Raw genomic sequence first — 26,298 nt, forward strand, 5'->3', positions numbered from 1 at the left:
AATTTGTTCTTATAGTCTCTCTACTATAATGTAATGGGACATAGGTTGGGTGTAGTTGCCCATCCTTATTTGTTGTCTGAATAAACTCTTACCTATATTTATTTATTTATATATAAGTGCAACGGTACTACTATTTCCAGAAAGAAATTTTGATGGTTCATGTTTCCTTCTACTCTTTTATTTTGCTCTTAAGAGGCTTTATCGACATATAATATAAATTCAAACACTGCTGCAATTCTAACGGATATAAATCATCCAATAAAATCTCAGAAATAAAAACGAGTAACGAATTTTGAGATTTGCAAGAATCTCAAAAGATGTCATATTAAAAAATTCTTCGATATCCAATTAAAGACTCGATTATACGGACTTGCTTTGGAGAATCCACACCAACACTCAATTCGATTACCTCGAAAACAAAAGTAGTTCAACTTTTGATACCATCTCAAATAATACTAAACAAGTTCTTGATATACATTTATTCCCGATGGGTGAAAAAGGCCACTTTTCTCCATGTGTCTCTATCATTACTATCAAGTATCAACCCTTTTTCACTTTATAGAATTAGGCATTTCTCACGATCAGTTCCTCCTTCCAATTATTATTCTGTAACTTTTGAAGTCATTTCTACTCCCTAATGTTACGCGTTAAACATTTATTTATAAAAAAAGATCTAAGATTTTTTCCAATTATTCCTTCAAATTTGGTATTTAATTCGTGTAATGAAGACACCAGATTTTTCCAAGTACGGTTACATATATAAACTGGGGAGTTTTCTTTGTTTAGGCTGATTAAAGAGACCCAAGTGCCTCCTACGCTATTCTTCATTTTCTCCGGTGACCAATCCTTTTCTTTTTCTTCTCCTCTCCGTCCTTAAATAGTTATATAGGAGCAGGCATTGTTCCTTGATCACCAAGAAATCGCTTTGACCCCTATCTCCTTCTTCTGCAACTCTTTTTCAGTTTTCCTCAACACAATTTCTATGCCTCCGACCTACTTTCCTCTCCGTTGGGAGAGCACCGGCGATCAGTGGTGGTACGCTACTCCCATTGATTATGCTGCCGCCAACAGCCAGTACGACCTAGTCCGTGAGCTTCTCCGAATCGACTCCAATAACCTCATTAAGCTCACTTCCCTCCGCAGAATTCGCCGCCTCGAAACCGTCTGGGACGACGATTCCCAGTTCCACGACGTCGCCGCTTGCAGATCACGCGTCGCCAGAAAACTTCTCGCCGCCTGCGACGAAGGCGGCTCGCCGGGATCCAAGAGGAACACTCTTATCCGCTCTGGGTATGGTGGCTGGCTGATTTACACGGCAGCCTCTGCCGGAGATCTAGCGTTTGTTCACGATCTCCTGGAGAGAAATCCCCTGTTAGTGTTCGGCGAAGGAGAGTACGGCGTCACTGATATACTCTACGCAGCTGCCAGAAGTAAAAACGACGACGTTTTCCGTCTCATTTATGATTTTGCGGTTACTCCGAGGTTTGGAACAGGTGGCATCGAGCAGCAAACCGGAGAGATTCCGGCGGCTTACAAATGGGAGATGAAGAACAGAGCGGTTCACTCTGCTTCGAGAGGAGGCAATCTGATCCTTCTCAAAGAACTTCTCTCCGATTGTTCTGTTGAACATGTCTTGGCCTTCCGAGACAAACAGGGCTCCACTATCCTCCACTCAGCCGCCGGAAAAGGAAAAACTCAGGTAAGTGTCTCCGGCCACTGCTATAACTAAAATATCAATCGATAGATGAACAAAATTACGGATCTTGGTGATTATGATGCAGGTGGTTAAAGAGCTTGTGGCTTCATCATACCATTTAGTTGACGCCGTGGACAACCAAGGGAACACGGCTTTGCACGTTGCAGCTTACCGTGGCCACGCTGATCTTGTGGATGTTCTCATCTCGGCATCTCCATCTTTGATCTCCGCCAGAAACAACGCCGGAGATACTTTCCTTCACGCCGGAATCTCCGGTTTCCAGACTCCTGCGTTCGAAAGGCTTGACAAGCATACGGAGCTCATGAACCGTCTGATCACTTCCGCAGCCTCGAAATCCCAAGGGGATTTTGTAAATTATAGGAACAATGAGGGACGCACGGCTCTTCACTTGGCCATCTCTGGGAATGTTCCTCTGGAGTTCGTTGAGATGCTTATGTCTGTGAAATCCATTGATATAAACATACGTGACAACGCTGGTATGACTCCGCTTGATCTGATCAGGCAGAAGCCGCTGTCTCCAACGTCTGATCTCCTGTTCCGACGACTCGTATCAGCCGGAGGGATGTTCAGTTGTCGTGATCAAAGCATCACAAGTGTCGTCGCGTCTCACTTGAAGGACAGAGGAAACTTTTACAGCCCTGGAGCTCGTTTCAAGACATCGGACGCTGAGATGTTCCTAAGCACCAGACTTGAAGTTGCGCCTGAAAAGATTGGTGTTGTTGTCCCTAGACACGTGAGATCCAGTTCCTGTTGCATTGAGATTGGTCAGCTAAACGTGATGGATGAGAATCATCATCTCAAGAAATGCAGAAACGCGTCTGTTAACTCTACAACAGAGAGATTGAAGAGCGTTTTCCACTGGCCGCGAGTCAAGAAACAACCTGGCCATTCCAAGAACAATTCTGATATTAGCATCATTTCGACAACACTTGAGACGCAAGAAACTCCTGTCCCTCTCCGTCAGAGATTCTCAAAAAGCAGCACTTCTTCCCTTGATCCGCCTAATAACAATAAAAGAACGTTGGCGGTAAGAAGTAACCAGTCTAGTCCCAGAGCCAAGAAGAAACGGTTTGGGTCGGTGCGGTCACGGTCGAGCTCATTCTCGAAAATATCCATCCACTCTTCTTCCACTTCTTCGACTTCGAGCATGGTTGATCTTAAACAGAAGGGAGTGCTGATTGATACGAGCATAGCCGGACCATCTGGATTGAAACGGTCAGAGCCGGTGAAAAATAAGGTAAGCGAGAAGCAGGGTTCGGTGAGGAGTAGATTGAAGAGCCATTACTTCTGCTTTGGTACTTCAGCTTTGTCAGTGAAAACGCCGGCTACTGTCTTGGTATAAACCAGGTTATTGGGTATAGAACAAAACCGGTTTGTATTTAGTTTGGTCTTCTAAGGTCTCTTATGAAATAATGAAATTTGTTGGGTTATTTCAAGCCACGCGCCAACGATGGGCGTATGTATTTGTACCAGGGTGGCACCCACTAGCTGACTTGGTCATGGATCTTACTTTGATCAATCTTCCTATCATTGACTTGAAGAAATGTTTTACATTGAAACCGTTTGTTTTGTTACACGGCAAACGTAACAAGACAAATCAGACTAATAAAAACTTTCATTTAAAAAATAACTTTCATATGCAATTAGAATAAACAATAATCAGAATTACAGAAATTGTCCAATAGTGACATAAAATCAATATACAATAGCTTAACCAATGGAGTCATTATGAACATGTATCCCAATCAACGACCATTTTTAATATGAATTGAAGAACAACACAAAATTTCCAGGTAATTTCAATCATTTGCACAGCTAATAAACCTCAGTGGGGGTAAAGGTCAACTTTCATTCTCTATCTCTCTTGCTCCCAACTTTTGGAACCACACAAGACAAGAAAAACAGATAGGAAAGATTGCCTCACAAGTCACAACATTCCTAAGTTTGCAATGGCGGGAATCCCAGATCATATCCAAGACCAACATCTTGTGGAGGAGGTATATGCTTTTTATGATTTTGTTACATTGAAAAACTTTATTCTTAAAGAGTTTTTGTTACTCTACTTACAGGATCAACCCTTTGATCTGGAAGATTGGCTTCCAATCACAGCATCAAGGAATGCCAATTGGTATTATTCAGCTTTCCACAACGTCACTGCCATTGTTGGTGCTGGCGTTCTCGGTCTTCCTTACGCCATGTCAGAGCTTGGATGGTATCTTCCAACTGAGATTTCAAATACACCAAATTTATTTGAAGATGTACATATGTATATATTAGACTTTACCAATGATGTTTTCAGGGGACCTGGGGTTGTGGTGTTGATCCTGTCATGGGTGATCACGTTATACACCCTCTGGCAAATGATTGAGATGCATGAGATGTTTGAAGGGCAACGGTTCGATAGGTACCATGAGCTGGGTCAGGCAGCCTTTGGTAAAAAGCTTGGTTTGTACATCATCGTGCCCCTACAACTACTTGTCGAGATCAGTGTGTGCATAGTCTATATGGTCACTGGAGGTAAATCCCTGAAGAATGTACATGACCTTGCTTTGGGAGATGGTGACAAGTGCACAAAGCTTAGAATTCAACACTTCATTTTGATCTTTGCCTCTTCACAGTTCGTGCTCTCCCTTCTTAAGAACTTCAACTCCATTTCTGGTGTCTCCTTGGTAGCTGCTGTCATGTCTGTCAGGTAGCTCCTTCCTTTTGCTATTTTCATCTCGTGAAAACATAACATGAACAAGAGAAGAAATTATCAAATGTTTGTTTCCAATGCACAGCTATTCTACAATTGCTTGGGTAGCCTCGCTGAGGAAGGGTGCCACCACCGGGAGTGTAGAGTACGGCTATAGAAAAAGAACAACCTCAGTGCCATTAGCCTTCTTAAGTGCACTGGGTGAAATGGCTTTTGCGTACGCAGGTCATAACGTTGTTTTGGAAATTCAAGCAACGATCCCATCAACACCAGAGAACCCATCAAAACGACCCATGTGGAAGGGAGCGGTTGTAGCCTATATCATTGTAGCTTTCTGCTACTTCCCTGTGGCACTTGTAGGTTTCAAGACCTTTGGAAACAGTGTTGAAGAGAGCATCCTCGAATCACTAACAAAACCAACGGCACTTGTCATTGTGGCCAACATGTTTGTGGTCATACATCTCTTGGGAAGCTACCAGGTACACCAGAAAACGCCTCTCATTAGAAGCAAAAAAAAACTTGTAGTTCCCCGCCTTAACTGATCTGCTTTGTCCTCCTAGGTGTATGCGATGCCCGTGTTTGACATGATCGAATCTGTAATGATAAGGATATGGCACTTCAGTCCAACAAGAGTTCTACGGTTTACCATCCGATGGACTTTTGTGGGTAAGTCTCTGTGATTTTTGCAAACCAAAGAAACTAAATTCACATTCTTTTCAGAGGAGTAGCATTTTGATGATTGATTAACTTACCTCTATATCGCAGCCGCCACGATGGGAATAGCGGTCGGTTTACCGTATTACAGCGCATTGCTGTCATTTTTTGGGGGATTTGTGTTCGCCCCGACCACATACTTTGTAAGCGCGAATACTCTACTCTTAAACTGCTCTTGATATCATCAAACTTCAATCAACATGTTAATAACTCTAACAAACATAATGATATGTTATCTTTCAGATCCCATGCATCATGTGGCTGATCCTAAAGAAACCAAAGAGATTTAGTCTCTCATGGTGTATGAACTGGGTAAGATGTTTGTAGTCCTCAGATCAAAAGCTAAATATGACACTTACAGCTAAGTTAAATCTTTTTTTTTGGAGCAGTTTTGCATCATTTTTGGGCTTGTGCTGATGATCATAGCACCTATTGGGGGACTGGCCAAACTAATCTATAATATTCAAAAGGGCACTCTACCTAATTCAAGATGCAACTTACCTAAACACTGACGATTGCCTTGTAGGTAACATAAATTGGTTGGACGCAACAATTTCGCTGGTACTAGAGTCTAGAGGCTCTATTACCAAACTCGAGTGTAAATCTATAGAATTAACTCTGAGACATGCTCCCTCTCTCTCTCGGTGCTGTCGGTCATTGGTTTATTGAATTAACCAAAATTTTACTCACTACACAAAGTGTTATTGATTGTTTACTCGGATAAAATGCCATCGCATTGGTTAAATATCAATCTAACTATCATTTTTTACAACAACTCATGTACACTTGACTGCTGTTATCCAAGACACAACACTCATGAATCTCAGTCGATTTCACCCTCTTCTACTTCATTGCCGGGATCTGGAAACGCAAGCATGTCGGATTCATCTTCATCCTCCTCATGTTTCATAAATAGCCCCAGCTGCTCTAGAGGATTACTTCCTCCAAACCCAAATACAGCCAACCCATCAGACTCAGAGCCAACATCTCTTAGATTTCGTAACTGGTCCGTGTTAACCGTTTTGAGCAGTTCTAGGTCCTTGAGAAACCTTGTGTTCTCATTTATTTCAACCGACTTCTCCATCTGGTGTACCATTCAGTCATGGCAATGATCAATATACATGTATTGCAGTTTATAAAACCAAACTGGTACAAGGCAGCAATTTTGATTTACCTCAAGCAATGCCTGCCGGGCTGCTTCTCTTTCAAGTTCCAGTTTCCTCTTAGCCTCTTGTGCCTCAGCTTTTCTACGAGCTTCTTCAGCTTCCTTGGCTTCTGCTTGTAACCGTGCTTTTTCTGGTGCACAAAACAATAAGAGGACAAGTTTATGTACGTATATACTACTTGGTATATATCATCAATCAAAAAATCGAAACTAGCAAATCAAGAATACCTTTCTTCTTTTGCAATTCCAGTTCTTCCTTCTCACGTTGCAGTGTCTCTGGGTCTCGTTTCTCATTCTGATCTCACAAATATAATTTTGAAAGTCAAAGAGGGAGGGCTAACCAGATATAACAGCTCACACCTCCACAAACACAGCTAACCTGATTAAGAGTTATCTCTTGAGCCTTCAAGATTATATCCGCAAATCGATTTTTCAATAGAGCAGCCCTGTAACGCTTTTCTGGAGGTAGTTCCTTCTCTTTTGGAGCACTATTTCCTAAATTATTAATGGGTCAAGAGTGAGATGCCACCCTCAGATATTAGAGCACAGATATTTTTCTGCTACACTTCTGAGCTTACCATCTTGATGACCATCTGCCCCCTCAATAAGACTTAGCTTCCCTCTGGATGCATCTTCCATCTGATTCAATCCACCGACGGAATCTGCTTTTAGAAAGGGAATAAGAAAACCAAGGTTTATTAATTAATATCAACAAAACTTAACATCTTTTGCACCAAAAGAGGAGTAATCACTGATTAGAGATAATATGATCACTATAGAAAATAGCAAACAGCGACCTGGGAGTAAAACAAGCAGAAAATGTAACAGGTCTATCACTATCATACTAGGTGTGTAATATGAGTTGCTATCAGTAAGGTCAGTAAGTTTCACTCCAAAAAAACTACAGAAGTAACATTGAGTATTCTAGATGGACGGCCACTTCTGACAAGAGGGAAGTAAAATGGTTCCGAGGGTTAAGTACATATAAGAATTGCAAACATCAAACGTCTGCAAAAGCTCCATAGAGAAAAAGACAAATACAATGTAGCAAGATTAAACAAACCACTGTAGTTCTCTAACGCCATACCTTTTTCTGTTCTGACAGTTGAGATGTGAGATATAGGGTGCTCATAATTACCAATGTCAACATCCTCGTCCTCCAATTCACTCCCTGCAAGTAACGAGGAGGAAATGACAGCTTAATCATAGAGTAGGACATGCGAATTAGCTCAAACAACAAAACCAGTGTATGCTAACCATCACAGTGTTGCGTCAATGAATTTCCTGGCCCTGACCCATGTAAAAGCTACATCAAGAAAGTTTTCGCTGTTTATCAGTCATGTTAACAAATGGATCAAGAATGAGATATAGAAAGGTGATTACCTCTAACACACAGGGTTCACCGTTTGAATCTTTCTTTTGATTTTCTCGCAGAAACTCATCAAAGAGATCCCGCAACTGGAACAAGGCATCATGACTGAGATCATTGATGTCAATCTCTATCTCATCATCTCCAGATCTCTCTTCCTTGGAGCTGTGATCTCTCAGGAAATTTATTATCTGTACAGGGAATTCTGTCAAGGACCCCAAATCTCTGCCAAGCTTTACTCTATCCTCATCTGTCATAACCCGCTTAGCAGGCTCTAAGAGGCTGTTACGTTTCACAGCATTCATCTTTCTCTTCTTAGCCACAGGCTCAGGTATCGCAATATCTTTGTGAGCAAGAGTAGCCAAGTTACTTGGTTCAGATTTGGTTCCGGATGACTTCTTCTCGATAGTTTTCCATCTCACTTCAAAAAACTTGCTGAGAGTATCAGCGAAGCGATACACATTATTATCTGACGGGTTATAAGTCATAGCATTGCGGAAAGTAAGACGGACATCAGCAGAAAACTCTGAAGGGCTTGAATACGTGCCGGAAGTTAACTTGCTTTTAACAGTTCCTAAATCCATAGGATGTTTGATAATGGTGAAATAATCAGGAATGTTGAGCTTGACGACGTCCACAGGGGTATTAAAGAGCCAACAATGCTGCTGCGACATCAATCGTTTAAGGAGGCTCTCACATTGCTTCATCCGAAGCATAGTGGAAGTGGTGACTGGCTCTGGTTTGGTTGCTGTGAAGGGGAGCACCCTTTTTCCAGGGCCAGTAGAGCATCGTGACATTCCAAAACTCTTGGGGCGAGACACATTACTTGCAGGTGTACTAGTAACAATCTTAGATATAGGAAGAAGGTCCCCAACACTCTTCTGAAAGGACCGTAGTTGTTCCAGCTCCTGACGAAGCGTATGAATCCACTTTCTCCTTTCTGATGATGACAAGTCAGACAAGGGTAAAACTATTCTCGGGACACCAAAAGTTTCATCATCCTTGGAAGCATTGGGGCTATCATCACAGCCGCCGGGAGAGTCAAAACTGTTACGATTATAATCTCCTGGGAAACCACCGTTCCTCACAGTCATGATATCGCCCACCGAAGTGCGAACCTGCACAAATCAAAATATTTAAGTCAGTTTTGAGAAACCCTAACTATGAAAACCTGAAAGCAATTCAATTCTTAGAGCCCTATAGTATTGCTGGAGGAGAGCAGTGAACACTCAATATGCATAAAAAAGGAAATTCGGAACTAACCAACTCGAAACACTTAGCAAGCGATCGAACCGGAGCAGAAGTAAGAGAACCGAGGAACAAGCGTAAATCTTCTCCAGCAGAAACAGATTAACGCTAGAGATTGGTGTAGAAGATGATGATGAAGAAGAAGATAGAGTAAAACCCTAGAGTGGAGACGAAGAAGACGACCGAGAAGTAGAGAGAGAACAAAATCGCTCTCTGCCCTCCCTTCTCTAGTGTCCCGTCCCTAACGAATGCTGCGTCTAACGCCGTTTTGCTACTGGGCAGGACTCAATCTGGACCGTCGGATCTGATCCCTCGAATTAAAATCGAATGCAAATACTTCGGTGCATAAAAATAATATCCTGGGCTTATAATGTAAAGCCCAATGAACTTTTTAATGTGCCTTTATTGGGTCTACGGATGACTCAACACGGCACGCTGTGAAAGCTCGAATCGCAGGAACGGCACGCGCTTTTTTCCTTCGAAAACAATTTCTTCTCCTTCTTCTTCAATTGATGGTTTGATTTACACATCCTTCTTCTTCCAGTTCCATGTCGCATACGTACACAGATTGACAGCGAAGCTAGTTAGCTCAGATTTTGGATCTCGAATTTCAGTTAATTCGATCCGGTTATGGACATTCTTTTTGCTCAGATCCAGGCGGACCTCCGTTCAAATGACGCGCTTCGCCAGTCATCGGCGCTTCTTCAGGCGCTGCAGCAATCCGCCGCCGGAAGAGATATCTCTGTGATCGCTAAGTCTGCTGTGGAGGAGATTGTTGCTTCTCCGGCTTCAGCTGTTTGTAAGAAGCTGGCATTCGATCTCATCCGATCTACCCGCCTCACTCCGGATCTTTGGGACACCGTTTGCTCAGGTGTCAAAACGGATCTTCATTTTCCGGACCCGGATGTTACCGCCGCTGCCGTCTCCATCCTTGCGGCTCTCCCTGCCTTCTCGCTTCCTAAACTCATCTCTGATTGCAGCTCTGAGATTGCTTCCTGCTTCGATTCTCCATCTGACAACCTTCGTTTTTCCATCACCGAGACACTTGGCTGCATCCTCGCGCGTGATGATCTCGTTACTTTGTGCGAGAACAATGTGGGTCTCCTCGACAAGGTCTCCAACTGGTGGGCTCGGATCGGCCAGAACATGCTCGACAAATCCGACGCCGTCTCCAAGGTTGCCTTTGAGTCCGTCGGCAGACTCTTCCAGGAGTTCGACTCCAAGCGGATGAGCCGTCTTGCTGGCGATAAGCTCGTTGACAGCGAGAACTCCCTCGCCATCAGGTCCAAGTGGGTCTCTTCCATGGTTGACATTGTATGGAGAAAGAGGAGCGCTTTGATGGCTAGGTCTTTAGTCCTTCCTGTCGAAACCTTCAGAGCCACTGTTTTCCCTCTTGTCTTTGCTGTCAAAGCTGTTGCTTCCGGTAGTGTCGAAGTGATTAGACAGCTTTCCAAGGCTTCCTCTGCTGCTGCTGCAGCTAATGCCACCGTTGTGGACTCCAACGCCGAGAAGCTGGTTGGCGTCTCAGATTTGGTTACCCATTTGGCGCCATTCTTGGCTTCCTCTTTGGATCCAGCTTTGATTTTTGAAGTGGGAATTAACATGCTCTACCTGGCAGATGTTGCCGGAGGCAAGCCAGAGTGGGCTTCACAGTCCATTATTGCAATTTTAACACTCTGGGACCGCCAAGAATTTTCCTCTGCTAGAGAGAGTATAGTCAGGGCCGTTGTTACGAACCTGCACTTGCTTGATCTGCATATGCAGGTATGTCGTTTTTTACTTCATTTAAGCTCGGTTAGTTGTGTACCTTTGTCTTGAAGCTGTGGCCTATGATTTCTGAATCATTCTTTTTGGAATTTGTTACGAAGGTTTCGTTGTTTAGAAGACTGCTGCTTATGGTGAGAAACTTGAGAGCAGAATCGGACAGGATGCACGCATTAGCCTGTATCTGTCGGACAGCTCTCTGTGTTCACCTTTTTGCCAGAGAAAGTGCCCGAAGAGGTCAGAAGCCTCTGCCTGGGACAGATATTATTTCTCTCTTTGAAGATGCAAGGATTAAAGATGATCTCAATAGTGTTACCAGTAAGAGCTTATTTCGGGAAGAGCTGGTGGCAATGCTTGTGGAAAGCTGCTTCCAGTTGTCTCTACCTTTGCCTGAACAAAAAAACTCGGGTATGGAGAGCAGAGTGATTGGTGCGTTAGCATATGGTACTGGTTATGGTGCTCTGAACTGGACAGAACCAGCCCTTGAGGTTGTGGAAGTTTGTAGGCCTTGTGTCAAATGGGATTGTGATGGCAGGACGTACGCTGTAGATTGCTATTTGAAATTGCTTGTTAGGCTGTGCCATATCTATGATACCCGTGGAGGAGTGAAGAGGCTGAAAGATGGTGCTTCCCAGGATCAAATATTAAATGAGACACGATTGCAGAACTTGCAACGTGAGCTTGTTAAGGATCTCCAAGAGGTAATTAAGCCTCAGCTGAAAGTTAGAAGTAACCCTTGGCAATTTTCCTCGAAGAATTTTAGTTAGGCTTTCTTAAGTACTATTTAATACTAAATGTGGAGGAGAACTATTGCTTGTGGACTGAAACGTGGTCAATGTCTTATAAAAATCTTGATCTCAATTTGGCAGGTAAATACCCCAAGAATCCTCGGGCGTCTTATATGGACAATCGCAGAACATATTGATCTAGAAGGTCTAGATCCACTTTTAGCTGATGACCCCGATGATCCATTGAATATTATCATAGCAAACATACATAAGGTTCTCTTCAACTTGGATGCCGCTGCTACTACATCGAATAGGCTACAAGATGTTCAGGCAGTCTTATTATGCGCCCAGAGGATGGGATCGCGTCATGCAAGAGCTGGCCAGTTATTAACCAAAGAGCTTGAAGAGTATAGGAACCATGCTGCTGCAGATACAGTTAGCAAACATCAAACCCGTTTAATATTGCAGAGGATCAAATATGTTTCAAATCTTCCTGAAAGAAAGTGAGCTTTCCCTTGGCTTGTAATCCTTTTATTATGTGAGTTTTACTGCATTTCTGGATTGGAACTCAGACAACCTATTATTTTCCAGGTGGGCTGGAGTTAGTGAGACAAGAGGAGATTACCCGTTTAGCCACCATAAGCTTACTGTTCAGTTTTACGAACCATCAGCTGCTCAAGACAGGAAATTAGAAGGTCTAATTCACAAGGCCATTCTCGAGCTTTGGAGGCCAAAGCCCACTGAATTAACTCTCTTCCTTACAAAAGGGGTCGACTCAACTTCTATCAAGGTTCCTCCCACAGCATATCCTTTGACCGGAAGCAGTGATCCTTGCTATATAGAAGCTTACCATTTAGCAGATACAAATGATGGAAGGGTCACTTTGCACTTGAAGGTTGGTATATATTCTACTGTATCATCCTGCAGTTACTTGAATACAGTTTTAGTGGATAAAGTTTTAGCGTCTCAACACCTTATACTTTATGTTACCTTTCAGATTATTAATTTGACAGAACTTGAACTGAATCGTGTGGATATACGGGTTGGATTATCTGGTGCCCTATACTTCATGGATGGCTCTCCTCAAGCAGTGCGGCAGTTGCGTAATCTTGTCTCACAGGTTGCATGTCATTCTTCAGTGCTTATATACTCCCATCTCTTTACAGTTCTCTAATTTCTTAAGTCTTGTCAGTTGGAAACCGTTTCTGTTCTTACCAATCAATCAGTTTCGTATATGTTAGCTGTATTATCATGGACTCTGTGATTTACTTTTGTAGGATCCTGTACAATGCAGTGTCACCGTTGGTGTGTCCCAATTTGAAAGATGTGGTTTCTGGGTTCAAGTCCTCTACTATCCATTCCGTGGTGCTAGGGGAGAATATGACGGTGACTACATAGAAGAGGATCCACAGATCATGAAGCAGAAGAGAGGTTCAAAAGCAGAACTCGGAGAGCCTGTGATCTTAAGATGTCAGCCTTACAAGATCCCACTGACTGAGCTTCTTCTACCGCACAAAATCTCACCAGTCGAGTTCTTTCGTTTGTGGCCTAGCTTGCCAGCTGTTGCAGAGTACACTGGCACATATATGTATGAAGGAAGCGGCTTCATGGCGACCGCCGCACAACAGTATGGGGCTTCACCATTTTTAAGCGGACTCAAATCATTATCCTCGAAGCCATTCCACAGAGTCTGTTCCCACATTATACGCACAGTTGCTGGCTTTCAGGTGAACTTGGTTCTGTTATTCTTCTTGTTCCTTAACTGGATTGATGGTCTGATAAACCCCTAACTTGATGTCACTACAGCTTTGTTACGCTGCAAAAACGTGGCATGGAGGTTTTGTGGGTATGATGATCTTTGGCGCTAGTGAAGTGAGCAGGAACATGGATCTGGGTGACGAGACTACCACCATGATGTGCAAGTTTGTGGTTAGAGCATCAGAAGCATCAATCACAAAGCAAATAGAGTCGGATATTCAGGGATGGTGTGATGATCTAACTGACGGGGGCGTTGAGTACATGCCAGAGGACGAAGTGAAGGCAACCGCGGCCGAGAAGCTGAAGATCTCTATGGAGAGGATAGCTTTGTTGAAGGCAGCTCAGCCGAAGAAGACTTCAAAGATAGAGGAGGAATCAGAAAACGAAGAAGAAGAAGAAGGAGAAGAAGAAGATGATGATGAAGAAGTAAAAGAGAAAAAGGAGAAAGAAGAGGGAAAGGACAAGGAAGAGAAGAAGAAAAAAGAGAAGGAAAAAGGAACATTTTCTAAGCTGACAGCAGAAGAAACAGAGCACATGGCGCTTCAGGCAGCAGTGCTCCAAGAATGGCACATCTTGTGCAAAGATAGAAAATATACCAAAGTTAACTAAGAGCGAGAGTACTTTTTTCTCAGATGAAGCTACAACAATCTTTGTTTTCTTTTGTTGTGTGTGGTTTCTTCGTAGGTTTAGATGTTTTGTATTGTTGTTGGTGAAGAAAAGAAACAAACCAAGGATGTTACTATTGCCCTTTTTTACGAATTCTTCCGTCTTATTCACAAATTTCACACGTTTATGGAACCAAGGATGCATTTACCCATTTTCCATCAGTAACATTCTGTAGTCATGCAGTGTTTGGCGTGAGATTGCTCTGTTTTTTGCAACGAAGAAAACTGAAAGATAACCAGAAACAGATCCATGTTTAAGGAAGATGGTTTTGGCTTCATTTGTGATACAGTGTTTGAGATCCAGAAACAGGTTTATTGTCTGAGAAACAAGAAAGCCTTAAAAGCTTATCCACGTCTGCATTATGAACTTTGCTTACAAATAAAAAGACAGTCACATCACTAGCTTTCCTCTGAAGTAATTCCTCTACGCAGGTACTTCAGAGAGGGTCCTCTTCTTTCCTTTCTTTACCTCTGTTCCCTCATTTTCTGCCTGCTCTGCCTTCTTCTGCGCACGGATCATTGCTCGCCTTGCGCGCGGTCGCATCTCTCTAACTCTACGAGGCGGCATCACAAATGGCTCAAGTGGCTTGTCCCCAAAAGGATGCTCACCGCCTTCAAATATCCTCAGCTTCCGATCCCTGTCCTATACCCACACAAAGCAACAAAACCTCAGCACATTCTTGTTTTAAGCAACACATCCTAAACTATGCGAGCAATTCATTTAGGAGCTGAGAAGCGAGAATGTATCAGTACAAACAAGCCACTATTCCCACCAAAGATAAAGGACAAATAACAAAATGGTAAAACCAAGAGTTCAGAACAATCTTCCTTCCAAACCTAAATGATTTTCAAAACAAGGGTATATCATCTCATTCGATAAGACCGATTTGTGAGGAGAGACAACCTTTCTAGACATAGGACACCAAGAATCTCATTCCACACAACTCATGATGGATATCAACAAGTAAGAGTAAAGCCAAGGTGTGGGGTAATATCTGTAGCCAGAAAGTCAGGGATCTAAAAGACTGAGGATTCAGGTGATTAGAAAATGTTTCAGTTTATAGTGTACTCACATCACGCAAATTGTTACTTGGAAGCATGCGCCAGACAGCCTTACGAATGACCTCTGTGGGATCTTTGGCCATCTGATCTTTCAGACTCCGTTCCTTCAGGTGTCCGATGTACCTACAAAGAGAGATTAAATAAAGTAGATGAAAATGGGAGATACTAAAAGATATGATAAAACACTTGTAGTAGCTGAAGATTCACAGGAGCATTAAAAGAAAGAGTGCAACTTGCCCAGTATGCCAACGGTAGAATTTGTCAGTGAGCTTTCTTCCTGTGAAGCCGATTTCCTTAGCATTGAGAACAATACAAATATCGCCATCGTCGCGGTTAGGACAATAAGTAGGCTTATCTTTGGCTTGAAGCACGGTTGATATCTGGGAAGCTAGTCTACCAAGAACCTAGAGTAGACAAGTTATATTCACAAATGAAATCCTAGCAATTCAATTCAGATTTAATACAAAGACACAACAAAGATAAGGCATCCTATCTAAAATCTGGAAATGTTTGCCACTGTAGTCATGTAACTAACCAAGCATAAGAAGAAGAAAGTGGTAGAAGAAAGAGAGAGTAGATTGGAAGAGAGGTAGAAGAAAGAAAACCTGGCCTCTGGCATCAAAAACACGCCAACGAAGACCGTCGAGATTGATACGCTTTATACCTGCCACAGCTTTCTGCACAAAGACATACTCAAGATCAGCAACAAAACATAATACAAAGAGTAGATTGGAAGTTTTTTTTTAATAATAGAAAGGGGTCCATTTTCGAATAAGTTTGTAGCATCTACTCAATTTCTAAATTGCATAGCATAGGTGTGACACTCTCTGACCGTAATGGAGAATAGATGCAATGGGAAGTGATCATTGTTCCAAATGATTTTAAGTAGAAAATGCATAACACGTAGAAGAAGACCTAAACGTGGGAATCGCTCACTGGTTGATAGTAATCTAAGGTGATTTGGCTAAAACTGATCAAAAAGCTGGAGATATGGAAGGAAGAAGTAATCATTTTATACCTTTAAGTTGCCCTTGAATGAGGCAGCAGCAGCAGCCTGAGTCGCCATCGTTCTTCAGCTGTTTGTTAGACAAAAAACAAAAAACAAAACTGAGAATGTGATTTCAGTTATACAGATTCGTATGGAGAAGTCTGCAACGAATTGACCAGAATCACCAGAGAGATGACTCACCGGTTACCGGAGACAGTGCCGGAAGTGACAGCGGCGGTGGAAATGGGAAGATCTAGGAGGGAGCTGTATAACAAAGGGTTTTAGAAGGCGGAGGGCTATTTTGGTATTTTCTCATTAAAAGAAAAGGAAATGACTTTATATATGAAGGAAACTAAATTTTTTTTATTACATTTCAGTCGTCGATTCGAGGTCGAGGGTTTTAGCTCTATACACGGAATCAATCAAAAGGTACTTGTTTTTCTTGCGTGTCTTCCTCCTTAAACCTCAGAAAAGAAGAAGAAGAAGAAGAAGAAGAAAGTTGAAGTCTTTAGGGATGATGGCTATGTTCGTGAGACGAGCTCTATCTAGTCGTAACGCGATTGGGTTTCTCAGAAGAAGCTCCGTTGTTGTTCAATCTCGTGATTTCTCCTTCATTTCTTCACCCAATCTCATGATGATGGGAGGCCGAGATCTGCAATTCGATTTGTCCATGCCCGATTTCCTCAGAGATTCTCGTCGAGGCTTTGCAAAAGGCAAAAAATCAAGTATGTTGTTTATTCCTCATTTCCATTTATCAATCACTCGCTCGTGAATCTTATTAACATGATTTGTAGACTTTTCAAGTAGAGGGATTGATAGATTCTTCTTGTACTAGTTGTAGTTGGTATCAAAAGAGTTTCTTTTTTCTTTTGTTTTTTGTTGTATGAACAACGGCATTTCTGCCTTCTTCTTCAGAGGACGATTCAGGAACAGGGATGGTCGACGCAGCTCCAGATATCGGACCTACCGTGAAAGCAGCAGCCTCTTCTCAAATGGAGGCAGCCATTGATGCATTGTCCCGGGATTTAACTAAATTAAGAACCGGAAGAGCCGCTCCAGGTACTTCTCACCTCTTTCTTTCGGGTTTAGGTTAAGCCTCTCTGTGTCTGTGCTTATTGTGTGCATTTGCAGGAATGCTTGATCATATTGTTGTTGAAACGGGAGGAGTAAAGATGCCACTCAATCACTTAGCTTTGGTCTCTGTCTTGGATCCTAAGACTCTCTCTGTCAATCCTTATGATCCCGATGTATACTGATTCTTTCTTTCTCTTTTACTAAGAAAAACTTCGACTACATTAGAGTGTCATTTTTCTCCAACAAGCCGCCATTGACGCTTTGTTTGTCTCTGCAGACGGTCAAAGAACTTGAGAAAGCAATAGTCGCGTCGCCATTAGGATTAAACCCGAAACTGGATGGGCAACGACTGGTCGCATCTATCCCAGCGTATGAAAGTTCTTCTCTGTCAAATTTCATTGTTTATCACAGCCGTAATTGACTGACTTTGTCTGATTTCCGCTCTATGTTTTTATTTCGTGAGCAGATTGACCAAGGAGCATATACAGGTAAAGCATCCAAGTCATGTGTTATTGTTTAGTCACTGAGGTTGAGCCTTGACCCTATCTATCTATATGAACTCCAGGCAATGTGCAAGATTGTTACAAAGTCCAGTGAAGTTGTCAAACAAAGCATAAGAAGAGCGAGGCAAAAGGTAGTATGAATGGTGTAGAGCACAACCATAGAAGCTGTTTGTTGTAAACTCTCTCCTACACGTCAGAACATCTAATGATCAGAGACTTTTTTTTTTGGTCAGGCACTGGACACGATAAAGAAAGCAGGCTCGAGTCTACCAAAGGATGAAGTAAAAAGACTGGAGAAGGAAGTGAGTGTCATTGTATGATCTTTCTGCAAATATGCATCCTACTTCAGTTACTGAAAATAATGGCCTTTGTGTGAACAGGTAGATGAGTTGACGAAGAAATTTGTGAAGTCAGCAGAGGACATGTGCAAGTCCAAAGAGAAAGAGATCACCGAAGCCTGATTCATCATTCCTATACATCACTAGTCTTTTCACGCTACCTTGAAAGAATCTTTTATTCATTACCAAGATTTGTTTTCAACTTTTGAATGTTTGATTTGGGGATCTTGGAACTGCAAGAAAATTGATGATGAATAGCGATGGAAGGCCCTTCAAAGGGCCCAAGAAAGGCCTTGAAAGAATTCCAATAATTATGATGTTATTTTTCGAGTTTCATATATAGTAGTACTAATTGGCTTTTGTAGTTGAAGAGAAGTTTCCAAACTTGAAAACCAAGGCAAGGGGGGAAGAGGTAGGAGATGAGTCAATTAGTTTACCAATAATTTGACATGATAGTGAAATTGATGTGTTTGGTAAATTTGTTACAACCCCATTAATCTAATCTTTTTTTTTGTACTTGTTGCAAAGAATAATTCAATGATATTTCTTAAAGAGGAAATTTCTATATACATATAAACGATAAGCTTATCTCAGCATTCCAAATTGATAGTGCGCTTTCAAACATATTATAAAATTTCAGACATAGTTTACTCTAAACTCGGTCCATCTCTGCAACAAAATTAAAAATAAAACCGTCCTCACCAACCACAAATCTTATATTTAAAATTGAATGCATTTAATTTTTAAAATTGATCACTAACAAAGAAATGTAGGTAATATAACAAGCTGTATAATTTGTCGGCAAAAAGATATAACAAAGAAAAACATGTACATATACATTTATCTAAAATGTTGAGCAATAACAATATTGAAGACGCAATAACGATACCATTTAATCTTTGCCCACTCGCATTGGTGACGGAGACTAAGGCAAAATCTATCGAAAGTGGTGACCATTAAAAAGCGCGTCGGTGTTCACTTTTTTTAGTCAGGGACCAGGAGATCACCGTAACGTCGCCGTTTCGATATTTGCACGATCAAACTCCTTTTTTTATTCTTTTTTGGTCATCTTTTTTTTCTTTCTTTTCTTTATGGCATCATAATTTTTTTTAGTCGTAATCTATAGAGGAGACTAAAGATTCTTCATTCTGTGTCAGTGGCTCACATCCTCTGATTAACTAAAACGCACACAAACAAGAAAAAAAGCTATGAAAACAGGAAAAAAAATAGGAAATATCAGTCTTGTCTAAAACGACGAAGAAGAAGAGGAAGAATCGAGACAAACATTTCACATTCCCAGAGATTGTGGTGTCGTTGGGTATTCATTCTCTCTCTCTCTCACATTACTTTGACGAGTTCTTAGTGTGTTGGTTCTCCAAATGCTCTGCATATTACATTAAATCTCTCTCTGCTTTTTTTTGGGCTATAATATATGTTGGGTTTTCTTCAACTTGCTTGGATCTGTTGTAATAAGCGAGTTAGCTCAAAATCTCTTTCTTAATGAATGAGCTTTCAAAGTTAGCTGTTTTTTCCTCTTCTTCTTCTTTATCTTGGATCTTGATCAATCGAATCAGTAATGTGTTTGGAATAGAATTAGTTACATACATTTACCTTTCTGGTTCATGCATTGTCTTAGCATTTGACGGTTTCGCTGTTTCAGATTAAAAGTTGAATTCTTAGGGTTTAGACAAAGCTTTCCCTGTTTTGTTACTTAAATGTTTGCTTTGCATTCGGATGATGCTTGTGCAGGTACTTACTTCTTAGGGTGATTCAGGACTTGCTAATTATAGGCAAAAAATGGTTTTGGGTTTAAGCTCAAAGAACAGAAGATGCTCATCGGTACAAGTTGATTACCTGATCCACATTCATGACATCAAGCCTTGGCCTCCTTCTCAGTCCCTTCGATCTCTTCGCTCTGTTGTTATCCAATGGGAGAATGGTGACCGCAATTCTGGTACCACTTCTGTTGTTGCTCCTTCTCTTGGTTCTGTCATTGGCGAAGGCAAAATCGAGTTCAACGAATCATTTAAGCTTCCCCTCACCTTGTTGAAAGATGTCTCTGCTCGGGGCAAAGGTGGTGATGTCTTCTTCAAGAACGTCTTAGAGCTCAACTTATACGAGCCTCGCAGAGAGAAAACACATCAGCTTTTGGCTACTGCCACCATTGATTTGGCTGTGTACGGTGTTGTCAAAGAAAGTTTCAGCTTGACTGCTCAAATGAACAGTAAACGAAGCTACCGGAATGCCACTCAGCCTGTTCTGTACCTCACTATTCAACCCGTTAGTAGACGCCGGGCCAGTTCTTCATCTATGAACAGCTTGAAGGATGAAGCCAAGAATGGGGGTGAATCTGTTTCTGCCTTGATGAATGAGGAATACTATAAGGAAGCTGAGATTGCTTCCATCACAGACGACGACATTTCCTCCCACTCCTCCTTGACAGTCTCATCTTCAACTTTAGAGTCTAATGGTGGTTTTTCTGTGCGAACCGAAGAGGTAAGAGATGGCAATAGCTCGACATTCTTCTGATAAGTTATGAAAATGAAATGTTTCTCAATGCTTTGATGTCTTATTTGCAGGAAGAACATGAGCGAATAAACAAGAATCCCAGAGGGAATGGCCACGAGAGATCAAAATCAGTGTCAGAGAGCAGACAAAGACAAATTGCTGACCAGATTCCGTCACGTTCCTCGTCAGTAGATCTATCTTCTGTGTTTCATCTCCCGGAGGGCATTTCTGATTCTGCACCCAACACTTCTTTGTCTGGGCTGGAGCACTGTGCTAATGTGTTTATAACTGATACCAATGAGAGCTCGAAGCTGGCAAGTAACGGTCAGCACAATAATGGAGAGGCCAAGTCTGTGCCTTTACAAATTGACAATCTTTCGGAAAATGCTTCGCCTCGAGCCTCTGTGAATAGTCAAGATTTGACCAGTGATCAGGAACCAGAGAGTATAGTTGAGAAATCAAGAAAGGTGAAGTCTGTTCGATCATCCTTGGATATTAACCGGAGCAATAGCCGGTTGAGTTTATTCAGTGAAAGAAAAGAGGCTAAGGTGTATCCAAATTCTACACACGACACAACTTTGGAGAGCAAAATCAAGAACTTGGAAAGTAGAGTAAAGAAGCTTGAGGGTGAGTTATGCGAGGCTGCAGCCATTGAAGCAGCTCTCTACTCCGTGGTTGCAGAGCATGGAAGTTCATCAAGTAAAGTCCATGCGCCTGCTAGACGTCTTTTGAGGCTGTATCTTCATGCTTGTAGAGAAACCCATCTCTCAAGAAGAGCCAATGCAGCTGAAAGTGCTGTCTCCGGGTTAGTTCTTGTTGCCAAAGCGTGTGGAAACGATGTCCCCAGGTATGGTAATATCTTTCTTTGCATAATTACTATTCTGAGTGAACTTTCTCAGAGTTAAATTTTGTCTGTGAATTGCAGATTGACATTTTGGTTGTCAAACACTATCGTTCTGAGGACAATCATTAGTGATACTAGTGCAGAAGAGGAACTGCCTGTTTCTGCTGGTCCTGGACCAAGAAAACAGAAGGCTGAAAGAGAAACCGAGAAACGATCGTCCTTGAAGTGGAAAGATTCCCCTTTGAGCAAAAAGGACATTAAGAGTTTTGGTGCCTGGGATGACCCTGTAACTTTCATAACAGCGCTTGAAAAGGTCGAAGCTTGGATCTTCTCACGCGTCGTAGAATCAATTTGGTGGCAGGTAATGTTGCTCTGTTCTCCCTGTTTCATCTTTTCATTCTCTGAACCAATTATAATTCACATGTTCTTTTTCTTTGGTTGCAGACTTTGACACCACGTATGCAGTCTTCGGCAGCATCAACTAGAGAGTTTGATAAAGGAAATGGCTCTGCATCAAAGAAAACTTTTGGTAGGACTCCGAGTAGTACGAACCAAGAACTAGGTGACTTCTCATTAGAGCTTTGGAAAAAGGCTTTCAGGGAGGCACACGAACGTTTATGCCCTCTGCGAGGTAGTGGGCATGAATGTGGCTGCTTGCCCATACCTGCGCGTCTGGTAAACATTTCTCCTGTTGAGTTTGTCACTTTTGGACCTTACTCTTGATTTCACAAACGAATGTCCACGATTTGTAACGCAGATAATGGAACAGTGTGTGGCTCGGCTAGATGTTGCTATGTTCAATGCTATCCTTCGTGATTCTGATGACAATTTCCCAACAGACCCTGTATCTGATCCCATTGCAGACTTGAGAGTCTTGCCAATTCCTTCTAGAACATCAAGTTTTGGTTCTGGTGCCCAGCTGAAAAACTCGGTCAGTGTACTCAACTCAATAGCTTGGCAATGCTTATTATACTGTGGTCTCTGTAAAGCTCATGCATTTCTAATTTCAAACAGATAGGAAACTGGTCAAGGTGGCTCACTGATCTATTCGGCATTGATGACGAAGATGATGACAGCAGCGATGAGAATAGCTATGTTGAAAAATCGTTCAAGACATTCAATCTTCTCAAGGCGTTAAGCGATCTAATGATGCTTCCAAAAGATATGCTCCTCAACAGTTCTGTGAGAAAAGAGGTGCAAATGCAACATAAAACTCACAACACTTTTTTTTATCTAGTCTTCTTTCTCTTACTTGATGTAATATATTTCTTCTCATTGTGAAGGTTTGCCCGATGTTTGGTGCCCCGTTGATTAAGAGAGTGTTGAATAATTTTGTCCCAGATGAGTTTTGCCCTGACCCAGTTCCTGATGCTGTACTGAAATCTCTTGAATCCGAGGTGAGACCATTTTTATAATGATGGATCTAAGGCTAAGCAGCTAATTTTGCTAATGGAAACGTGATGGCCCTTGTAGGAAGAAGCTGAGAAGAGTATCATCACAAGCTATCCATGCACTGCACCTTCTCCAGTGTACTGTCCACCTTCACGGACTTCAATCTCCACCATCATTGGAAACTTTGGACAGCCTCAAGCGCCGCAGTTAAGCAGAATCAGGTCTTCAATTACAAGAAAAGCGTACACAAGCGATGACGAGCTTGATGAGCTGAGTTCACCGTTGGCTGTTGTTGTTCTTCAACAAGCAGGTTCTAAGAAGATCAATAATGGTGATGCAGATGAGACAATCAGGTATCAACTTCTCAGGGAGTGTTGGATGAACGGCGAATGATCAGACATTGATGTGTTTTGTCTTTTAGTTTCCACTTGTGACTGTTTGTAAATGTCTCTGATGTGTCAAAAATCTTTGTCAGTTGGTTGTTTTTGGTGTTGCCGCCATGTATAGAATGAAGACAGTAGTAACAGTACTGGAGTTTGAGCTTGACATATATACAATTTGAATAACACGCAGATTGACCACTGAAGAATCAAAAACGGAGGCCACTTAGTCAAAAAAAACTCTGAAACTCCATAAACGAATCCCACTCTTCAGCTATCCTTTGTTCCTTACACAATTTCACAACAAGACATTACAATGGTGTTTATTAGAAGTAAAGTTTCAAAATCCATGTAAGCCATTGATTCTATAGAGGTACCTTGTAATACTCCTCGAGTCCTCGTCCTCGAAAGGAAGCATCGGATTTGAGGAACATTCTCTTGGCTATTTCGAGTTGATTTCTCTTCCAAGTTGTGTCGTCTCCATTTTTGTTGTTACAGTGGCCGAGCTTTTTGTTTTCACAGCGATTGGTTTACATTGGTTTTGAAAATTCAAATTGATCTCGGTTCGGTTTACTTTTGGTTTAGAGAAGAAAACCAAAAGAAATAAGACACGCGATGGATTTTTGAGAATGAGGTGCGTGGATCAAAAAAGGAATGATTTTTGTGGATTAACCCCTTTAAAAATCGTAGACACGCGCTCAACGCGACATGGGTGAGAGTGGCCGTAAAATCGAGTCATTGATAAAAGTGGAGTATGAAGTGGAGCTCTCTCATTGGCTAAAAAAATAAAGATAGTAGGGAAGCTCCTCCTCTCATATATTGAAACCAATAATAAACACTTACGAATTTTCTGCGTTTTCAGAGTGAATTTTTATTGATGTGCATAGATTTTGTTTCATATTTTGTTTACTTGTAGTTTATCAACACTTATGGATCATTCGAAATGTATACCAACCAGTAAGGGGAAACCTTCAAGAAGAAGATCAGAACCAAAGTATCCTCTGCGATGGAACCAGTTAGGCTTGTGTCAGGTTCACAAGGAGATTATGATACTTTTGGTGTTGCCGCCATGTATAGAATGAAGACAGTAGTAATAGTACTGAAGTTTGAGCTTGACATATATACAATTTGAATAACACGCAGATTGACATGTATTGCAGAGACGTGCGCTAGATTGTTGCAAGTGAAGCAAATCATGCACGTCTTGTTGTGATATAGGAACTATTTTTCATAGATGGAAAATCTTTGTTGTATATATAATAGACTCATTACAAGCTTTAGTGGTATCATCCTCATCACGTTTGATCTCTCGCAAAACTTTGAATTACAGAAAAAGAAAACAAAAAAAAAGTTGCATATTAGGGGTTAAGAAGACCCATAAAATGAGAGAGAAAGATCAAAATTTATAAAGCAAAGCTCTGTTTTGTAGTTCATCATCACAGAGTTAGCTTCTGTGAAGTCGTCAAATTCACCTGCTTCAGATGTAAAGCTGCCAACAAGCCCTGCCATGTGTCTGCTGATGTGGCACCGCCAACATGAAAGTCTAGCAGTTTCCTCTGCTTCCTATAGTATTCTTCCACCTGATTGAATCACCACCACAAGATTTTCAGCTGAAACCACCTTGTAAACTAGATATATAACAAAGACATTGATCAGAAAAGTACCTCCTGTGCGTAGACACCGACACTCTCCCTCCGAGCATTGATTGCAACAGGTGAGTGTAACATAGAGCCGAGGAACTCCTGCTGAGGCAGAGCTGTTTCATTCCGGTTTACCAGATGGTCTTCAGAGCATTTGAGATTGACAACGAGGTCAATCTGAGCGATTTGATCAAGAGTTTCCTGCAAAACATTCAGAACAACTTGAAGAATCACTAAAACACAATTCAATTGAGGATCTCTATTAAATGTTAGTATGTAATAAGAGCTTCCCACATTAAAAAAAAAAAAGACTGTTGTAAGTAAATATATATGAAAAGAAACTAACGGCTTGAAAACGAGTGCGAGGAATGCCATGAAGAATGAAACCAGTTTCCCCTCTTGCATAGCCTTCTTCGAGCCTCTTTGATAGCAACGCAAACACAACACTCTTTGGAACCAGCTTTCGTTCATTTACAGCACTTGCAATCTATACCACCAGAAATTTTGATTAGTTCAACAACCATAAACCGGAACAAATGTTATGTTCTCTCTTTACAAGTTCCTTTCATTACCTATTAGGCTAAGTTATGTGGATTAGTCAACAACATTAAATGAATCATTAAAGCACACTTGGAATCAAACTCTATAAACAGCAAGAATTCCCATTAGGTGATCATAATCTAGACAACTAACTCTAATCAAACATCTTATGAATCAAAATAATCAACACTAACAACTAAGAACATAAAAAGGTAATGTATTTAAACATTTTCAAAGATGGCTTTTCTAAGGAGAAGGTCTTAGGGAATCAATGCAAATTTAGAGAGAAGACAAGAGTAGCACCTCCTTGTAGAGAGAAGATCTAGGGTTGAGTTCTTGACGGACAAGGGACCCCATGGAAATGTGAGGAACTTCAAGCAGTTTGGAGAGCCTCTCGGCGAAGACGTGCCTCCATGCTCCAGGGGCTCCCATAAGCACCCACTGCACTCCTCTATCCGGCCCCGATCCATCCAACCCAAGCCTCGGTTCCGCGAGGCGGCGATCATCTCCGTACAAGTACTCGTCATCGGAGTCGTAGTCAAACTCCAACGCGGCCGCTGATCCAAAAGATCGACGAATCGCTGCGAGCCTTGTCACCGGCGAAACTCCTCTCACGCGGCTAAGCCAGGCCATGGTGAAGGCGTGGCGGCGGATTCAGAGAGAAAGAGAGAAAGAGAATAGCCACAGAAAGAGAGAGAGCTTAAAGAGAGGGGTTTGAACGGAGACGGAGGGCCGAGGTTTATGGGACAGCTGACACTCTCTCTTTTCTTTCTTTCTTTTTTAATTGATTGCCACTCCTTTACTCACGAATCCACGAAATTGCCACTGCCCACATGTCCGCTTCCTATTTGTCGCTCAGATAATTATTTGAGTGAGAATTGAATGGACAACACTGAAACACGTTTAATAAGGCCCAAACGTCTCTTAGCCCAGACTTGGCCCACCTAATTATATTCAACGACCGAAATTGTCAACCATTGTTAACCACCCAAAGAAATAAATAAAAAGTAAAGATACTTATTCACATGAAGCCTGACAAGTTTCTTTTTATAGAAGACTAGTCAACGTCAACGGAAACTTCGTCGTCATATAATATTTTAGTAACGAAATAACGATGAACTTTACTTGTTGTTCATAATAAAAACAGAAATAGAAACTTGTCAACATAGAAGCCGCGGGAACAAAGCGTTTCTTCTTTTGTACGTA

The 26,298-nt window shown here is 41.7% G+C and overlaps 8 protein-coding genes across 15 annotated transcripts; 5 read left to right on the top strand and 3 right to left on the bottom strand.

Moving 5' to 3' along the window:
• The first annotated feature begins 588 nt into the window (after nt 1–588).
• Nucleotides 589–3,344, top strand: AT3G01750 (Ankyrin repeat family protein). 2 transcript variants are annotated; one of them, NM_001337356.1, is made up of 3 exons: nt 597–836; nt 963–1,699; nt 1,782–3,344. In NM_001337356.1, the coding sequence occupies exons 2-3, from the start codon at nt 983–985 to the stop codon at nt 3,057–3,059; spliced, it is 1,995 nt and encodes a 664-aa protein (NP_001326814.1). In that variant the 5' UTR covers nt 597–836; nt 963–982; the 3' UTR covers nt 3,060–3,344. The 2 variants fall into 2 exon arrangements, with proteins under 2 accessions (NP_186824.1, NP_001326814.1); NM_111041.5 differs by having other exon boundaries at nt 589–1,699.
• A 271-nt stretch (nt 3,345–3,615) lies between these two features.
• AT3G01760 (Transmembrane amino acid transporter family protein) lies at nt 3,616–5,672 on the top strand. Its single transcript, NM_111042.3, has 8 exons — nt 3,616–3,714; nt 3,787–3,929; nt 4,017–4,409; nt 4,498–4,891; nt 4,973–5,078; nt 5,178–5,269; nt 5,370–5,438; nt 5,516–5,672. The coding sequence occupies exons 1-8, from the start codon at nt 3,667–3,669 to the stop codon at nt 5,636–5,638; spliced, it is 1,368 nt and encodes a 455-aa protein (NP_186825.2). The 5' UTR covers nt 3,616–3,666; the 3' UTR covers nt 5,639–5,672.
• A 28-nt stretch (nt 5,673–5,700) lies between these two features.
• On the bottom strand, nt 5,701–9,209 carry BET10 (bromodomain and extraterminal domain protein 10). Of its 2 annotated transcripts, NM_111043.3 has the most exons (9): nt 8,924–9,209; nt 7,675–8,778; nt 7,549–7,597; nt 7,379–7,462; nt 6,870–6,953; nt 6,671–6,786; nt 6,520–6,586; nt 6,301–6,422; nt 5,701–6,210 (listed from the first exon to the last, which is right to left on the bottom strand). In NM_111043.3, the coding sequence occupies exons 2-9, from the start codon at nt 8,752–8,754 to the stop codon at nt 5,950–5,952; spliced, it is 1,863 nt and encodes a 620-aa protein (NP_566151.1). In that variant the 5' UTR covers nt 8,755–8,778; nt 8,924–9,209; the 3' UTR covers nt 5,701–5,949. The 2 variants fall into 2 exon arrangements, with proteins under 2 accessions (NP_566151.1, NP_001326912.1); NM_001337357.1 differs by having other exon boundaries at nt 5,745–6,210; nt 6,520–6,786; nt 8,924–9,198.
• A 40-nt stretch (nt 9,210–9,249) lies between these two features.
• TPLATE (ARM repeat superfamily protein) lies at nt 9,250–14,032 on the top strand. 2 transcript variants are annotated; one of them, NM_111044.4, is made up of 7 exons: nt 9,250–10,672; nt 10,777–11,373; nt 11,542–11,903; nt 11,992–12,295; nt 12,398–12,520; nt 12,678–13,127; nt 13,207–14,019. In NM_111044.4, exons 1-7 carry the CDS (start codon nt 9,539–9,541, stop codon nt 13,765–13,767), a joined length of 3,531 nt encoding a protein of 1,176 aa, NP_186827.2. In that variant the 5' UTR covers nt 9,250–9,538; the 3' UTR covers nt 13,768–14,019. The 2 variants fall into 2 exon arrangements, with proteins under 2 accessions (NP_186827.2, NP_001327599.1); NM_001337358.1 differs by having other exon boundaries at nt 9,337–10,672; nt 12,695–13,127; nt 13,207–14,032.
• On the bottom strand, nt 13,547–16,208 carry AT3G01790 (Ribosomal protein L13 family protein). Of its 3 annotated transcripts, none has more exons than NM_180163.4 (6): nt 16,075–16,172; nt 15,904–15,961; nt 15,491–15,562; nt 15,123–15,289; nt 14,897–15,008; nt 13,547–14,466 (listed from the first exon to the last, which is right to left on the bottom strand). In NM_180163.4, the coding sequence occupies exons 2-6, from the start codon at nt 15,949–15,951 to the stop codon at nt 14,248–14,250; spliced, it is 618 nt and encodes a 205-aa protein (NP_850494.1). In that variant the 5' UTR covers nt 15,952–15,961; nt 16,075–16,172; the 3' UTR covers nt 13,547–14,247. The 3 variants fall into 3 exon arrangements, with proteins under 3 accessions (NP_850494.1, NP_186828.2, NP_001326281.1); NM_111045.5 differs by having other exon boundaries at nt 14,029–14,466; nt 15,904–15,992; nt 16,075–16,128; NM_001337359.1 differs by having other exon boundaries at nt 14,044–14,818; nt 16,075–16,208.
• A 30-nt stretch (nt 16,209–16,238) lies between these two features.
• Nucleotides 16,239–18,318, top strand: AT3G01800 (Ribosome recycling factor). The gene is made up of 8 exons (NM_111046.4): nt 16,239–16,598; nt 16,789–16,932; nt 17,005–17,120; nt 17,225–17,316; nt 17,414–17,435; nt 17,513–17,581; nt 17,684–17,752; nt 17,831–18,318. The coding sequence occupies exons 1-8, from the start codon at nt 16,388–16,390 to the stop codon at nt 17,909–17,911; spliced, it is 804 nt and encodes a 267-aa protein (NP_186829.3). The 5' UTR covers nt 16,239–16,387; the 3' UTR covers nt 17,912–18,318.
• Nucleotides 18,319–18,525: 207 nt separating this feature from the next.
• On the top strand, nt 18,526–23,138 carry AT3G01810 (EEIG1/EHBP1 protein amino-terminal domain protein). Of its 3 annotated transcripts, none has more exons than NM_111047.4 (9): nt 18,526–19,106; nt 19,538–20,284; nt 20,368–21,143; nt 21,222–21,501; nt 21,585–21,815; nt 21,898–22,071; nt 22,155–22,334; nt 22,424–22,537; nt 22,614–23,138. In NM_111047.4, the coding sequence occupies exons 2-9, from the start codon at nt 19,586–19,588 to the stop codon at nt 22,923–22,925; spliced, it is 2,766 nt and encodes a 921-aa protein (NP_186830.1). In that variant the 5' UTR covers nt 18,526–19,106; nt 19,538–19,585; the 3' UTR covers nt 22,926–23,138. The 3 variants fall into 3 exon arrangements, with proteins under 3 accessions (NP_186830.1, NP_001189790.1, NP_001319444.1); NM_001202861.1 differs by having other exon boundaries at nt 18,906–19,305; nt 22,614–23,113; NM_001337360.1 differs by lacking the exon at nt 18,526–19,106 and having other exon boundaries at nt 19,109–20,284; nt 22,614–23,123.
• Nucleotides 23,139–24,121: 983 nt separating this feature from the next.
• On the bottom strand, nt 24,122–26,092 carry AT3G01820 (P-loop containing nucleoside triphosphate hydrolases superfamily protein). The gene is made up of 4 exons (NM_111048.4): nt 25,396–26,092; nt 24,899–25,039; nt 24,577–24,753; nt 24,122–24,492 (listed from the first exon to the last, which is right to left on the bottom strand). The coding sequence occupies exons 1-4, from the start codon at nt 25,723–25,725 to the stop codon at nt 24,349–24,351; spliced, it is 792 nt and encodes a 263-aa protein (NP_186831.2). The 5' UTR covers nt 25,726–26,092; the 3' UTR covers nt 24,122–24,348.
• Nucleotides 26,093–26,298: the final 206 nt, after the last annotated feature.

The sequence above is a fragment of the Arabidopsis thaliana genome, chromosome 3 (genome assembly GCF_000001735.4).
Source record: "Arabidopsis thaliana chromosome 3, partial sequence".
Classification (NCBI taxonomy): domain Eukaryota; kingdom Viridiplantae; phylum Streptophyta; class Magnoliopsida; order Brassicales; family Brassicaceae; genus Arabidopsis; species Arabidopsis thaliana.